Below are 17,317 nucleotides of genomic sequence, written 5' to 3'. Positions count from 1 at the left end.
CAAGGACAGATAAAAGGCAGTGAAAAGTGACCCTCAGTGGCGCCCTCTTGATCTCCAACTCGACCAGACCTGTCCAGCCAGAAGGACCAGCCAGCAACCCCTTTCTGGAAGATAACACCACACTGAAAGAAGCCTCAATGACAGACTCCAGCACTTGTAGGATAGGTATACCTGACTCTGTAGCCAGCTACTGTGTGTGTGTATGTGTGTGCATGTGTGTGTGTGTGTGTGTTTGTGGGGACCAGCCCCAAGGTTTACGATTACAGTGTTTCAATCCGCCTAATAAACTAGAATTTTAAGGATCCCAAGTTGAACATTTGTAGCCAACTTAGTATTTAGATTAAGATAAGCATATTAAGTTAATTAAAGAGCAAATAGCAAAGAGGTTGTTTCCAGTTTTGAGAATGGGTAGTATATAGAGTATAAATGTATTTTTTAGATTAGATCTTAAATCCATATCACCTGCTGCAAAAAACTATACATGCTGGTAAATATAAGAAATATTCTACCTTTGGGCAGTAGCCAAAGCTTGGTGGTAAAAGCAAAAAAAATTCCCCATTCTTGATTCACACGTACTTAGTTTCCCTGATGTTGTACATCTAGTACTACTAGAAATAGTAAATCCCTTCTTCCATTCTTCAAAAACCTTGCCCCTCCAAGTTTCAAAGTGCTAGTTGGACCAATACAAATGATACCAGGAAAACCTAAAGGCAGCAGAATGATGTGGGGGAAAGAAGCTTTATTAAGAAAAAAAAACATATTTCTTCCTGCCTATGTTTTCTTAGGAGTTTCAAGACATTTTGTGTATGCTGCAGCTAGGAAGAATGATCTCAGTTCCACTAATTCTGTTGTTGATCACACAGTTGAAATGTTGTGGCATTCAACAGATGTAACATTATCAGCAGAGCCAAGATTTTATTTAAATACTTGTACTTATGTCTGCAGATCACAACTAGCTTGCACACCAAAGGTCAGGTGTGATACTGTCTACTGAAAATAAGCTGTAGTGACAATGAGGAAAGGCATCCAACTGTGCACTTTTATCTACACAGATAAAATGTTTGTTATTAAAATCATCTATGCTGTCTTTTGTTAATGGAATAAACATTAAATAGAAATGTCATTTGATAAAATAGCTCTTCAAGTGTAGCTAAAATTTAAAATTCTGTGACATCCTATCTATAAAATAGCTATATAAATGTTGTATATCAAGTAAAGATTGATGTAGAAGGTTCACGCTGAGATAGGGAGGAGATGTCTCATTGAATATTGTCGAGAAGACTAAAGTGGTTAATGTTATACTAAAAACAGAAGTGTTGTGGCTCAAGTATCTGTATGTAATCTTAAAGACGATGTTTTTATTTGAAAAGAACACCCACCACCAATAGGTAACTAGAAAGTTAGTGAAAGAATAAAAATGTAGTAGTGACATGTTTATTATACGTTTCCACCTTTAAATTATCTATTTCCTTGTAACACATTCTCTCCAGAATATACAAACTACTTCCCAGGTTAGGTATTTCTATGTTAGGCATGCTGAAATCCATGTATAGCCATTAGGATTAATTTTGCAAAAAGTTGAGTCAATATCTATGTATTATCACACCCAATGGATGAAGCACATATCAAAGTACAGTTCAATTAAACAAAGAAATGTTAAAATCAGACATTAAAAGTCAATACTTGGTGTCTCCATTTAATATGTTCTGCATTATTGAGTTTGTACTATTTTCTCCATGTGACTATATGTATTTTTATATGACCTGTTGTGTTGTTATTCTTTATGGACTGAGCTCCATTTCCTAGGTTCCCAGTCAATGGCCCTGCATTCATTTTTGGGAAACTAGAGAAGACTGAACAAACCAGACTCAATGTGTAGGAATAGACACATTTCCTTGAAGGAATTTAATAGAACCTTCCTCTAAGGGGTTAAAAGAAATGCCCACACATTTCTGCACTAGAAGACTGAAAAGGAAAGGCAGACAAATAACTTCTCTTTCATCAGCTAGCAAAGAGTGGAAGGGATAACATACTCTCATGTAAACTATTCATTTTCATGTTGGAGGTCCATTAATGTTGTGATGCTTTCCCCTTCTACAGATATTTTAGTTTCTGCCCTTTCCATCTACCCAACAATGTGTCTTGATTATAGAGAGAATGTGCTTCATGTTTCCACAAAGAAAGAATGAAAGGACCAGTGCAATTGCTGTAGTCAGTCTTCCCCCGAACACAAAAACAGCACAAGTCAAGCAGAGAGGCTACTTATTGCCTTTCTAGTTTCAGTGCATGTCTTTTATACCTAGTTAAAATCAGGGTTCAAATTCAGGGGGAGCTCAGGGGGGTTAAGCCCCCCCATAAGAGGCAAGAGCTCCAGTAAGATTTGAAAATCATACCGGGGGGGGGGGGGGTCTCCGATCTGATTGCTCTGCACTTAAGTGGACTTGTTAATTAGTGAATTGATTTAATTTTTTTGCAAACCCTCCCTCCCCACCCAAGAGTCAAAGTATAATTCAAACCCTGGTTAAAATGGTTCAATTCTCCAGTTTTGTAGTTCTTTCCCCTCTTCTATCTCGATTCACACATACTTAATGTTGAGTTTACCTGATGCTGTACATCTAGGACTACTAGAAATGGTAAATCCGTTTTTCCATTCTTCAAAAAGCTTGCCTTTCCAAGCATTGGCAATGTGTAGGGGGTGCACGCATGTGCACCCCCTGAGATCAGCCATGCACACCCTGGAAGTGCCAGCTGCGAAACCAGAAGTGCATGTCTGGTTTCGCTGCTGGCTCAGGAATTGGCCACTGGGAGACTCCCCCCGCCTTGGCGATTTGGTGCCCCCCAGACTCAGGAGGCACCAGTTGTCCATGCTTCAAAATGCCTGTGTAGTATTTGAAGACTGCTACCATGTCTCCTCTTAAGCACCTCTTCTGCAAGCTGAACATGCCTAGCTCTTTCAGCCTCTCCTTGTAGGACTTGCTTTCCAAGCCCTTGATCATTTTTGTTGCCTGCCTCTGGACCCCCTCCAACTTCTTTGCGTCCTTTTTAAAATGTGGAGCCCAGAACTGCACACAGTACTACAGATGACCTAGCCCAGTTAATACATTGCTACCAATCACATAGAAAAAGTGTTCAAGAAAATAAGCAGCTGTTTTTAAACTTGAGAAAATGTATATTTTCCTCTTTTGAACCTGCTAAATGTTTTGCATCAAAATTTAAACTATGTGGGTGTTATGACTCAATTTTTATATTTGTACTGGTTATTGTGACTACCCAGCACACATACTTTCCATAACTTATTTGTGTTGTGAGTTATTTAATCTATGAACAGAAAGTGGGTTTTTTTTAGCATTGGAAACTACTTGGTCAGCAATTACATTTCAACCAAAGCTTTGAGAGCACCCTTGTTGCAAGGCTATCATGTCAGCATGTAACACAGCCTGACATGTTAATTTGTGAAGCATACAAAACTTATGAAACTTTTTTTTATTGATTTCTGGTTTCACTGAAATTTGGGGTATTCTGCACCTCTGAAAATCAGTTCCAAAGCTTGATGGCAGGACCCTTAAAAATTAGGTGACCAAAGTCACTGCCCCTATAGATAATGCTGACTATAATCTTTGCTTTGGTCAACCAGTATGTAAAATAAAAATACTAATTTATATTTGCATATTAATAATTCTTTTTGCAACAGCTTTTTGTGGTTGTTGTTAAATACCACCAGTTTGAAGTTCCAACACAGTAGCTCTATTTGTCAAATCTGGCAAGATGGGCAGTGACTCTAAGTCAACAGGTTTCCACAGGACCTAGCATCCATCGTGTCTTTGGGGTTTATACTCCACAGCTACAAACAGATGTCACATTTGTTCCAGGAGATTCCAACATACCCTGGGGGACAAACTGTGACCATTCAGACATCCATTTCCACTGTCCTGAAACAACCTCCTCCCACCCCCGAATAAAAAAAAAAAAGGCTTGCAGGATAAGTTCTGCTAACAGCCTGTCCCAGGACATTGAGTAAACTGTGCAATGTCAGAAGAGTAGCAGTACATTCAACTGCTCACTAAACCTGGATTGAAAGGGTACTTTTCTGGTCTAGAACAAATGGGGGTACAATTGCCTCAGGGCAAACATGTCTGTTCCAAATCTGATAGTGTGTGTGTGCGTGCGCATATATCCGTGTATATATCTTTTTTGTATATCTGTTGCGCACATTTCTCTGTATATTTTTATCGGTGTATCGGGGGGGTGTATGCATCTGTGTGTATTTATGTAGGTCTGTATGTATATCTATCTATATTTGTATGTGTGCATCTGTATGTATATATGTGAATATCTGTGTGGGTATCTATATGTGTGTGTGTTTCTGTATGTATATGTCTCTGTGCATATATATATGTCTCTGTGCATCTCTATGAACAAGGTGTTTCATATATGTATGAGATACATAGAGATGCACAGAGATATATATGTGTGGGGGGGGTGCGTGCGCCTTTTTATATACATGTGTATCTCTATATGTGTGTGCGTGTGCCTGTATATCTGTGCGTGTGTGCATACGTGACCCCGTCTGCACATGGTCACACACACACACACGTCGGCGTCTTGGAGGAACGAGGTTTCTGACGAATGGCGGAGGGGCGCTACCATTTCTAGTAGTACTAGATGTACAACCTCAGGGAAACGCAACAGCAAGTATGTGTGACTCGAGATAAAAGCAGGGAAGGAGCTGCACAACTCTCCGTTAGTCCTGAATGGCATTCACTTTGGACATATATACACAGACCCCGGCGTGTGCGTGCTGTGTGTGCCACCGTGTGTGCGGACGGGGGGAAGGGGTCCCCCGGCCCGACCCGGCCCATTGGCCTCCCCCTGGCGGAGCGCGGCCTGTGGGGCCCCTTCCCGCGGCCGCCCGGCCCCGCCCCGCCCCGCCCCGCCCCGGCCCGGCCCGGCAGGCGCACAGCGCGGGGCAGCGGCTGAGGCGGCGGAGGCCATGTCGCACGGTCCGCGCATGGTCCGCACGGGCGTCTCCACCTCCTTCTCCCCGCAGCCGCCGCCGCCGCCGCCGCCGCCCCCACACGGCGGCCCGGGCCCGGAGGCGGCGGGGCTGGTGGACGTCGGCTACGCCCGCTCCTGCGCCGCGGGGCTCAAGCTCGCCCAGATGGTAAGTGCAGGGCGGGCCGGGAGCCGGGACAGCCCCGGCCCGCGGGCGTCTGGCAGGAGGGCCCCTGCCTGAGCCGCCCCAGCCAAGCTCCCGGCCACCGGAGCTGCTCCGGTGAAGGGCCGCGGGTGCCAGTCAGAGCCGGGCACCGTGACACAAAGCTCCTCGCAGACCTGCGAGCGGTGCCCGGGGCTAGCGCTCAGCGCGCGGGGGCAGTGCCCAGACGGCACCGTGCTGGCACAGCGGGCTACGCAAGATGTCCCTCTTGTGAAGCGTCCGTATCCAGAGCTCGGTCTGTTCTTCCCTGCCAAGGTTGTGCCCAGCGCCGGGCTGGTTTGGTGCTGAGGCAAACCGCTGTAGGAATAGGCCTGATTTCCAGCGGTCAGCCTGCTCCCTTGCTGCCCAGGGGTTAGGTTCAGCATGCTCAGTCTCTTCCAGCGGCTGGTGGGCTTCACATAGAAATGATTTATGACTTTTAAGCCTCTTCAGCCTCCATCTGTATAAGTCTTCAGTTAGCAGGTGATGGAGCACATGATTTTCATCATCGTTTGCCTCTATTGCCAGGAATTATGTTAGAGTCTTGTCTTGTTATACTGTTTGGTCTAATGCCTGCGAGCACAGGGAGTACATCTGTCCATGTGCAAGTTATGCAGCCTGTCTGTTAGCTTAATAGACCACCCAGTTGGAGCTGAAGAGGGATTTCTTAGGCACTGGTTGTTGCTTTTTTTTGCAGAGACTTTCTTTTCCCCTGTGGTTTGTCACCAGCACTTCCTTAGTGTGTGATTACAGGCTGCTGCAGAAGTTTTCTACTCGTAGCTCTTGCCCCACTTGGTAGAACAGGGAGGTGTTACATCCCTGTGTGACGTGCATATCTGATGGCACGTTGAGCTGTGGGTTTTCTGTTGCACGTGACATAAACTCCCATTTTACCTACAGTGTGTGGATCTGGAACGTCCAACGTTGATAGTGGGAAGCTTTGCTGTCACACCCTTCGCCTGCAGAGTCCATCCTTAGGAGATGAAAGGGACCGTTTTATGTTTAAATGAGTCAGGAACTGCAACGTGCTGTTGTGGTGCAGGACTGCAATGGAAGATCACTGAGGCTGATTTTCAAGAGCAACTGAAGAGTTTAGCCACGCTGCTCACGTTAGCAGTAGTTATGTCAGTTTAATCCATGAGGTGTCCTGAAACCTTAGCCCTGAGTTTCTCAAATGAGAAGCAGAACTGAATCCTGCTGAGCCTGCCTGGAGTCGGCCAATATTTACTGGACTCCAGAGCTCTCTCCCACTGTGAATTGGGCTCAGCATAAATCAGGTCAATTTTCTGTTGCACTCTCTTCTTGTCGGGTTGTTCACAAGCTCTGGTCTGGAATCTGGAGTGGCTTTGGACTTGATAAAATGTTTGGTTTTTCTTTGAGGGTGTGTCTACATTGTAAGAGAAACTGCAGTTATGGTACAGATAGGCTTTCCCTCCGGCTAACCTGGTCAGAAGCCATCACTACTATCTTTAGTAGAAGGCAGAGCAGAGTGGCACCTTATGAAGGCATCTGTACACATACTCTGGGTCAGCGGGGTGTTTTAATTAGAGTGGCTCTCAAGACCCACTGTAACTAAAACGCCTGCAGCATCGCGTGTATTCATCATCCCGTGTTTCAACATGATGGCAGGGGCACTTTTAACTAAAGCTTGTTCGACAAGATGTGCATCGAAGCATGTGTGAAAGTGCCCTTGGAGATCCACTCTAACCTACTTCATCAGATGCTATGGAATAGGCTGTTGCTTACAAAAGCATATGCCTTTCTGAATTAGTGAAGTCTCCAAGGTGCCATCCTGCCCTTCCTGACTTCAGACTAATAGCTAACCCAGGGGTAGGCAACGTTTTTTGGCTGGAGTGCCGGAAAAAACCACAATGCCTACCTTGGAAGGTGCCGGAGTGCCGGCATGCCAGAAAAACAAAACGAGGGCAGGGGTTACATGGCAGGATACCCTGCTTGTGCCCCTGCCTCCCAGCCCTACTGTCCCTTTCCCCTCACCCATGACATGTAAATTAAAGAAAGCACAAGTTTGCCTATCTGTGCTACAGCCACCCCTTTGGTTGCAGCACATGCTTACCCTAGATGTTATCACTGGGCATTGACAGGCATGGAAAAAACTGTGCTTTATGGGAAGCAGCAGTGTGTTACTTTGACCTGGCTCCTCAAAGTCTATATAGATTGGGTGCTACTAAAGGCCCACTAAAGCACCTGATCTATATGGGCATGGGGAAAGCTGGGTCCAACTAATGCAATACCTCTTCTGGGCATGTGCTGGGCTTGGCACAGGAGCAGTGTGGATTTGGTTTAAATCAAATCGATTTAAATCACTGGTCAGAGGAAGCCTAAATTTTAATTGTTTTGTACAAAATGTGTGTACTTGTTGTTTGATATCCTTTATTCATTTAACTTCTTGAAACTTTGCACTTTTAGAGAGAAGTAACGGCTTGACTATAGACAAACTTGTAGGGCTGATGGGTAGGTAATCAGTAATCACTCAGGTCTGTTATCTGTTGCCGCCATATATTGCTATTAACAAGGACATTATCTTTGAAGACACAAATTCACAGTTTGAAAACTGAAACTAAGCATCACAGAGATGTTTAATAGGATCTTTTAGTTTGAGGACTGAGTCCCATTGGGTCAAGTGGTTTTCTTTAATCTTTACTAATCTATAGAGGAGCCTCTGGGAACCCCATAAGATTGGGCCCCTAATACAGTCCATGGCCTGTTGTGACCTATTTATAAAACTTTTCAGAAAAGTTTACATGAATATATCGTCTCAAATAGTATATAATTAGAAGTTATAATCCCTATTCTATGATGCTTTCTTTGAGCTTTAACATATGTTAAATTAAAACTATTTTTATATAGGTTTATTATTTTTTAAAAATGTTTAAAAAAATTAAAATACAATTAAATTAAAAAAAACTGATTTAAATAAAAAAATCCAGGGGTTTTTTGTATTTTTAAAAAAAAATAATTGATTTTTTAATTTTTATTTATTTTTTAAACCCACCTTGCTCAGGAGTGTGCCATGTTTAAAGTACAGCACTGTTTTGGGGTTTTTTTTTCCATGTCTGCAAGCAGCCACTGTGTTTTAAAGTTAGGGTCAAGTCATAGAACATTAACATTAAATTAGGGGTGTATGGTAGCCGTGTTGCTCTGAGACAAAAAGACGTACAAAAAACTAGAACTCTTGGTTCCAAAATGTTACCTTTTATTAGACCATTTTGGAACCAAGAATTCTAGTTTTTTGTATAACATTAAATTAGGGCACTTGAAGGTGTTAATTCTTGTATTTTTTGAGGTAAGTGAAACTATTAAGGACAGATCTGTTGGATCCAGGGCAGACCACAGTGGCTTCTTTCTCTTCCACTCCTCTGGCTATTTGTCAGCTAGACTGTTAGCAGCAGCAGTGGAGGTGACCTGTGGAATCCGTTGACATTTGGATAGTTAAGTATTTTTTAAATGACATTATGATACTGAATGCATCTAACTTTGCTCCTTAAAAAGTTAAAAGTTTACTTACCAGGGTTGGAAATAAGCAGAACAGCCTGGTTCTGGATGAACAGCTGCACACAACGAAACACTTTGTGTTAAGCTTTTTTTGGTTATATTCATAGATTCATAGATTATTCATATATTTATTTTACAAAAAGTTGTATCATCTCCTCTCACCAAATGTTTCAGCTGCATCCATGGGACAGTTCTTGTAAGTCAGTCACTCAGTAATAGGTTTTTGCAGGATTGGAACTTACATTTGCACACAGTCAACACGGTCCTTAGTGCTAAATTAGTGTTGGTGGGTCACAGTCTGATCAAGAAGGGAGAGAAGTATTACAAGTATTACAAGAATCAAGGACAAAGGTAATGTCTTCTGCTGGGAGCAAACTGCCCAGCAGCAAACTGGGCCATTTTTAAGAGTGTACCATTGTGCTCTCTCACTAGCTGAGCCTCTGAAAGGTAGCAAAGAGAACACTGCTCTGGTCATACTTCTGCCCTACCCATATTGCTTTCTGTCCAAAAAGGAAATAAAATGAAAGATGCTCACAAAAAAACTCAACCTCCAAACCAAACGATTAAAAATAACCAGATTCCAAATTCACAGGTTCCTTTTAAAAGGATGTTATCAAATTAATGCTAACATTCCACTTCAACATATTGATGGGAAAATAACTGAATTTTATTTTATTTTTAAATTGCAAAACTGTCAAGAGTCTTCTAAAGTGACTTTATTTAGAGTCACAAAGAGGACACTGTTGTTCTCCACCTGCTGTTTCTGTAGCATCAGTATGTTCACAGTCTTGATACACTAGAGAAATTACATGTTTTGTGACTGAATCAGCTTGGTAAACTATTTTAAGTGCAAATCTTTAGTACCTCTCATTAACTAGGCTGACTTGGTTTGAGAACTCTTGTATATTTGCCCTTTGTCCATGTTAGTTCTGCTTTAGACTTTTATATGTAATACTTTACAGGAACTTATGCCACTTTTCCTAGCAGAGCTTCCAGATGTAGGGCCCCCAGAAATTTTGAAGGGCCAGCAGTGCATGGGTAAGACAGTAGTATGAGTCATCAGCTGCACTAGCACTAAAATCATTCAAATCAAAGCAGTGGATTGAAAACATATCTACAACAACTGGATAAATCTAGAGCATTTTGTATATCACTCCTAGGTGTTTTACATGTGTTCTGGGGGGTGAGAGAAAAGACTAAAATAGCTAAAACCACTGGGCTAGAATCTGGCTTACAGTGTAGCCGAGATAATCCTGTTTTGTGGGAACTAAAGCCATCTTGGGGTGGGATGGTTCTGAATGCACCATCCATGATGCAAGGTGAGCTGGAGTGTGGTTAGGAATGGATATTCAGAATCATTGTATGCGAGGGGAGCCATAACGGCTGAGCAGAAACCAGACTGACTGCTAAGGATGTAGTGGTAAGTAGCTCTGCTTTGAGCTTTTGCTGAGGCTGGCCTGCACTTAACCGCCTGTAAATAGGTACCTGGTCATTAGTAGCTGGATGTGAAGTTAACCATGTCACTCCCTCATGAGCTGTAGAAATTGAGATGTTTTAACCATGCAAACTCAATAGGCTTTTACACTTGGGTGGACCTTTGACCATAGGCTACTTTTGTTCCCATTAGGGGAAACTTGATTCCAACTCTATTACCAGTATCAGTTGGTACAGAGCCATCTTTGCCTTTCCTTCCCCCAGTCTAGATCAAGCAAAGCTTGGCCACAACTCAAAATTAAAGTAATTATTCGCATGACGCTGATGTTATTACTGAGCAGACACAGGCTGTTCTGGCATGATAAGATACTACATTGAAGTTTTTCTTAACCTAAAAACAGCGATGATATTTTCAGCTCAGTTTGAACCAGGAAAGAAATCATTGTTATGATTTCGGGAACACAGTTATCTTTTCAAGGTTTAAGGTGTTTTACAAACAAGCAAAAGATGATAATGATATATAAAATAAAGATAAAAGAAATAAAACCAATAAAATGATTGAGCATCATACTTTTAACTTTTGGAAAGCACAGAGGCAGTAATAAAAGCCATAAGTTTATTGAGAAGATATTTAGTTTTCAAACCTTGACAAAAGCAATTATGTGTTTGATGTCTGAACTGTAAACAAGGAGCCTCAAATATTAATCAGAGTAACCTTGCTTTGGATTACAAATTTGTTATAAAGTGGTATGAAAATGCTATGTTTGTGGGTATTTGTGCAAGTGTTGTTGTGCATGTAGAAAGCTGTGTGACTAACAGTGTGTTTTAGGTTGGGTCAGCATATACCAACTAAATATCATGTTGCTGCCATGCGCAGGGTCCTGTATTCTCTTCAAAAGTACAAAGCCATGTAAGTAACTATGAATTTTAACATTCACTGATACATGCATGCACACAACTTTACTGGAATAACATTAAGATGACAGACAAGCATTCAGAAGTTATGAAATACTAGCATTAAGATTGCTAGCAATATTTTATATATAATTTAGCTCAGTCTAAAGCATAATGTTTCCTTTTCTTTTCTTTTCTTTTTTTTTTTTAGAATCATAGGGTTGAAAGGGACCTCAAGGGTCATCTGGTGCAATCCCCAGCATGAACACTGTCCTAGTTGCACTGCTCCACCCCGAGATGGGGATAAGTATGGACTCCTTGTCAAAATGTATTATCTCCAGTTGGTCCTTGTCCCTATGGGCATCCTCTTCATCCAGGCTGCCTGGGTCTGCTGGAGTGGAGACTTTTGAGAACATGGAAGAGAGAGACTTCAGGTGCCCAGCTTGTTCCTGTCATGGCCTACAGCCCAGTGGTTTTTCAGAGGGTTGTATGAAAGATGGATAATGAACATATATATCACCATAATGTAAAATTTGGGTAGTTTTTTTATGGAAACAGTGAAAGAGACATCCCTAACATAAAAAGTATCTCCCTTCCTGATTTTAATTCCATGCTACAAAGCATGAGGGTGATAGTTTGCCAAAAAAGGTTGCTAAAATATTTTAGTGTAGCTTATTTTCTCTTTTTGCTAGCCTTGGTTGTTTTTTTGTTGTTTTTTTTTTGGAAATAACTGAACTATTTTGGCTGATTTAAAAAAAAAAAATCCCTCCCAAACTCAATCTGCAATAGATAGCCATTATGTAGAATATCACCCCCAATTCTGAAGTTTGTCCAAACAACTGAAAAGAAAAGTCCTAAAATAGGACAGAATAGTGTTACCATCCACTGTCCCTCTAAGTCACCTTGTTAAATGGCAAAAAAAAAGCTAAATGCATTTTTAAATACAATTTCAATTGTATTTTTTATTTCTGGTTTTGGAGGTGGTCATCTTAATGGAGAATAACATTGACTGCAGTCTTGTTAGATACCAAATGCCTTCCCCTCCCATTGATTTTTGGGGGAGTTGAAGATGCCTTGTGTTCCTAGCACGTGCTGAAAGAGTGGGTGCTAAAAGGAAACAAATCATATTATGATGTTTCCATCCTGTTTTAAGAGTTGCTAATATTCATAAATATTCACAGAAAATATTCACAGAAGTTTAGGACTGGAAGGGACCTTGTGAGATCATCAGGTCCAGCCCCCCTGCTGTGGGCAGAAAAGACTGCTGGGGTCAAATAACCCCAGCAATTAATATTCATTTTTAATCCAGGGCCAAAGAAGTAAACTTCAGTGATTCAAAATTAAACAGTGTAAATTATTATAATTAAACACTTGATGTCTTAAGCTCTTCAAACCAGAGACCTTGTCTCCATTTTTACAACTATAGTATAAAACACAACAGTAATAATATATTTAAAACGAAACTAACATTTTCCCCTTTCTATATTGGCATTCTAGTGGACTAGATTGTTTTCTGTTTGTATATTAGTCTTGGGTACATTCATTCATGTTTCATAAAGATAGCTTTTCCCAGTAGCAGACTCAGAAATTGCAGTTCTCTTGCATCAGAAACTATTGGTCATTCGTAACAGGCTCTTTTTGTACATGTGGAGTTTCCAGGGCAAAGAAGCTGGTTTTCAAAGGGAGCAGACAATGATGAATCTAACAAGATAATCTATACAGTAAGCTTTGTGTGTTATAGAAATTGTGCGAGTGTACACAATTATTTCCATAGTAATAAAAAGATGACAAAAATTCCTTATCTATTTTTGTACTATGGTGAGATTGCTTATGAAAAAAATGGCTAATAGCAGCAGCAAATAAGCTGAAATGAGAGGACTGTAGAACTCCCTTTGGATTCCTTGGTTAGGCTCATGTTTCTTTCTGTGCAGAGTTCTTAAGATGTTGTTTGGGTTAAGTGGGGAAAACCAAAAAGAAAAACCTAGTAAGAAATGGCAGCCAAGTATCTAACTAGAGAGAGCAGAGTAATGGTCTCTTGGTTATAACAGGTAGTAAATAGGTTAAAATAGGATTAGGTAGTCAGGAAATTTGGGTTCTGCCTCTGTTACTGACTGTGTCATCAAAAAATGAGTCCCTTAACCTCTGTGTTTCCGGGGTGACTTCTCTCTCTCTCTCTCTCTCTCTCTCTCCTGACATAGTCAAACAAGCAGAGCTGCCCAAATGTGTTACTAATTACAAAACATTCTAAAGAGCTTTGTTTGATCTTCTAATATTCCCTGCATGGTTTTGTTCCTGAACTCTTAAACTATAGTCATCCGTTTGGATTAAAAAAAACAACCCAATCCAAGTTATCTGTCCATGTAGTAAGGGGAAACACTAATCACACAAAAGTAAACTGTTTGTGGATTTATTTGCTGAGAGCAAGTCAATGTGCATTTTTTAGAGCCCTAAATTATATCATATACTAAAAACCCTACTTTAACAGAGTATTATTAAGGTTGCTAACTCAAATACTTAGAATTTTTTTTATTTATATGTAAATATTATTTAGGGCCTTGAACCCTAAATCAATTGATGAAAGTGAGTCAAATAAATCATGTCATTCTTTCTAGCAAAATGTTAGTGACTTTGCCATAAAGAAACTATACCCAGGGGCTGGCAGTCTGCAAGCTGGATTGTCCTTGCTGATCCATTTTGTTCTGCCCATGGAGCCGGGTAGCATTTTAGTGGTTGGAGGCTTCACCTGCATAGCTGCTGTGTGGCAGGGAGAAGTAGCAGCGGTGGCATTTTGGGTGGATGGGAGGGGACAGGGAGGAGGGAGCAGTGACTGCAGCTGCAGCAGCTCAGGTTGAGTTGTCAGTTGAGGTGCACCAATATATCAGCTGCATATCAGATAAGCACCAATACAAGGAAAATTAATATTTATCAGCTTTTTTTGGCCGGTGTAGCCAATAATGTTCACTGATAAATATAATATGCCTTCTGGCCCGGGCCCCTGGACACCACATGCATACATGCAGCCGCACACATGCATGTGGCCAGGAATGTAGCTGGGCAGCATGAAGAGCTGATGGAGGGAGTGGGGCAGGGGCCGGGGGTGCTGCCCAGCTAGGTCAGTGAGTGGGGGCCAGGGCAGAGAGTGGGTTGGAGCTGCATGTGGCTCATCCAGGGGGCACGGGGGGCATGAGGTGAGGGTGTGGCCCCCCAACACTGGATGCACCCCGTGGGGGAAGCATGGGAGGCATGTGTCCCCCCCCCCCCAGATTTGTGTGCAGTGTGCAAGTGCAGTTGGGCCCAGGGCTCTCCACTTTGCTACCTTTCCCTTAGGAGCCCTATGCTGGCTGTATACCACCTGCCCAGCCAGCAGCAGTGGATGCGGCAACTTGTGCCTCCCATTGCTGGGTGCACAGCCAGCATGGAGCCCCCGGGGCAAAGGCAGCAGGGTAGAGAGTCCCAAGCCCTCAGCAAGCAGTCCGCATCCACCCTCGCCCTCCTTGGTTCCTCCCCAGTTAAAAGTATCCTTGCACTTAAAAATGATGGTGGCAGCACTTGAACTACAGCTCATTCAACGGGCTTTGGTTCAAGTGCCCCTGCTGCCATTTTTAAGTGTTGAGACACTAATCCCTGGATGAGCTGCCCATGGCTCTGTCCTGCTCCCCACCTTGGCCCCAGCTCCTATTCACAGCCCTAGTTGGGTAGTGCCCCCAGCCCTAGCCTCTGCCCCACTTCCTCCCTCACTATGGGGGTCTCAGTCTGCCCTTCCCCATGCCTCTTCTCCTCCACAGACTTACCTGCAGGGAGCTCTCTCCATGCTGCCTGGATACATTATCAGATCGGTATCTGCTGATATGGCTGGTTAATAATCTGCTATCAGTACCAGCCAAGAAAATCTTTATCGGGGCACTCCTAATTGTCAGCATCCTGCAGTCAGAGCTAAGCTCTGTTAAAGCAGTCCTCTGCTCCAGAACATGCCAAACCCCTAGTCTACACCATTAGAGAAAGGGATTTTGAAGATGCATAGGCATGTTGACCTGTCTGGTAGTCCTGGGTAGACAGCAGTTGAAGCGTTGCTTGTGCTGCTATCGTGTCTATAAGTAATAGGTAATAGTAAATACTCAGAGGCATGTACTGTATGTTTGTAAGTGCCATTCTGTCTATGCTTTATTTTCATTATTGAGTTCAAGAACTTAAATTCTAGGTTATGCCAGAAAAATTAGCAGCTGTTTCCCTTCGATAGCTGTCAGAACTCTGTTATTTTAAATAACACAAAAAGCCTCTTTGGGGAGGTGGAGGAGGAGGTGTCAGTCACAAGTTACTAGACTATACTTAAAAAACAACTAACAACATAATAAAATTACAGCTGATTTTTTTCTGATGGCCATACAACAAACCTTTAATCCTAACTACAGCAAAAGAGCTTTGGGTTGACAACAATACCCTTACTGCTGCTGTTGAACACTAAATAGCTATGTTGAAGCAGCTAACTGATTTTGTTCTGGTGAGAGTCTGAACAAGGACACATGCATGTTTCTCTAGTTAATAGAGAGGCTCAAATTCTTCACCGTGTTCTAAGTCTGGGCCCCAGGCCATGTCCAGCCCTTAAAGCTATGCCACCTGGCCCAGGGGATTCCCTTATGAGTCTGAAAATTTGGGAGCAGGGGAGCAGTGGCACTGTTAATTGCCATTCCCCTGCTGCCACATTTCTGGACCTGTGGGGAGCCTTACAGGCTGGATAGCCTGGCCCTGCATGCTAAAATGGGCATGGGACCCGATATGGGTATGCAGGGCTGAGCAGAGGTGGTGCAGGACCTGATCTGGCAGCATGGGGCCCAATCCCTGCACTTAGGGGGGTGGCCAAGGTGGCACAGGGCCTGCAGAGTCCCATCCAACTTTTAGATCAGCCCTGCACCACCCATCTGGCCTGTGGGACCTAAAGGTTGAGTACCACTGTTCTAAGTTTTGGACCTTTTTAAAGTCAGTTAATACTGTGTTTGCTCTGTTCTGGAATTGGTATCCACAGACCAGCTAGGTTTTATTTTTTGGGTGACAATACGTCAAGGGTTTCATATGTCAAGGCTCCTGTACACCTTCAAACTTTTCACAGAGCTCCAGCACAGGGCCCCTGGGACTGTCTTCCCTGGGCAAGGAATGGCAAAATCAGTGATTAAAAACAAACAGTTCTTAAAAGTACTGTGTTTTTTTTTCCAGCCTGTCAAACCTTTTGGCCTAGTTTTGTGTGTGACATGCTGTGGGCTGCCAGACTAGACTTCTCCACTTAAACTGGAAGTGAGCTGTGATGTTCAGTCAAGCTGCATACCACCATGTGTTTGGCAGGAAAAGCCTGACCTACTTTCTGATCACAGTGTAGACTGGAGGTCTGTCACTCTATATAATTTCTCTTCAGATTTGATCTGTCCCTGTAAAAGAAGACTAGTGATTATCCTATTATTTAAGCCACTTTAATACACTGATATTATATTATATACCGATATTAGATATTATATACTTGTATACTAATATCTATTATATACTGTTGTTATATGCCAAAAAATTATATAAAATGTTGTGGCAATTTGGTTGACTGGCATTTATATTCTTGGAACAAACTCTAGGGCTAGAATTAAAATATAACTGCATCTGTTCACCTCTGTTCTAAATATATGTGGTGGGGAGTTTGTATACATCCCACGCAGGGCGGCATGTAAGTGTGAAGCAGTCACCTTAGCTGGTCTACTGAATAGCACTGGCAGCATTGTTGCACGCTATGTATCCAGCAAATGGTACAATCATATATATGAAGGCTAAGTAGTATATTTACAAAATGAAGAAAACAAACAAATCCTAGAAATTCAGTGCTTAATGTGATCATTTGCTTATTATGCTTGAAGAGGCATAGTGGTATGTTGGTGGTGGTTTCCTCTGCACACGTACACTACAGGAAGCTAGATTTACATATGCTCTTTTAAAATAGCAGTTACGTTGTGTAAAGTAGCTGTGAATAATAGGATGTGGCAGAATGCAGGGGTTCTCAATACTGTATGACCCTCATGTAACAAGTGCTAATGTACTGTGTCCTCTCAGCTGTGCCCTCTATTGCAGTAATCCTTCATATATCAGTGGGTTACGTAGTTGAATCACTTCAAACAAAAACAGAAATCAGTTTTTAGTCACTTTGCTCTTTATCAGTTTGGATATATATACAATAAAAAATATATGTAAAAATAGAACTGATTCCATAAAAGTAATCCTCCAGTGTGTTGCTGCCATATTCTTAAGGAAGTA

The 17,317-nt window shown here is 42.2% G+C and overlaps 1 protein-coding gene across 2 annotated transcripts in view; it reads left to right on the top strand.

Annotated features, from left to right (window-relative positions):
* Positions 1-4,907: 4,907 nt before the first annotated feature.
* Positions 4,908-17,317, top strand: part of CMTM7 (CKLF like MARVEL transmembrane domain containing 7) — a 41,907-nt gene continuing 29,497 nt past the window's right edge. The window contains exon 1 of one of the 2 annotated variants that reach the window (XM_014603247.3): positions 4,908-5,161. In XM_014603247.3, the coding sequence (XP_014458733.1) occupies positions 4,991-5,161 (171 nt within the window). In that variant the 5' untranslated portion in view covers positions 4,908-4,990. The remainder of the gene's footprint in view (positions 5,162-17,317) is intronic. The other variant, XM_014603246.3, reaches the window with a different exon arrangement.

Source organism: Alligator mississippiensis, chromosome 5 (assembly GCF_030867095.1).
Source record: "Alligator mississippiensis isolate rAllMis1 chromosome 5, rAllMis1, whole genome shotgun sequence".
NCBI classification, from domain to species: Eukaryota; Metazoa; Chordata; order Crocodylia; family Alligatoridae; genus Alligator; species Alligator mississippiensis.
This window is presented reverse-complemented; position numbering and strand designations above follow the sequence as displayed.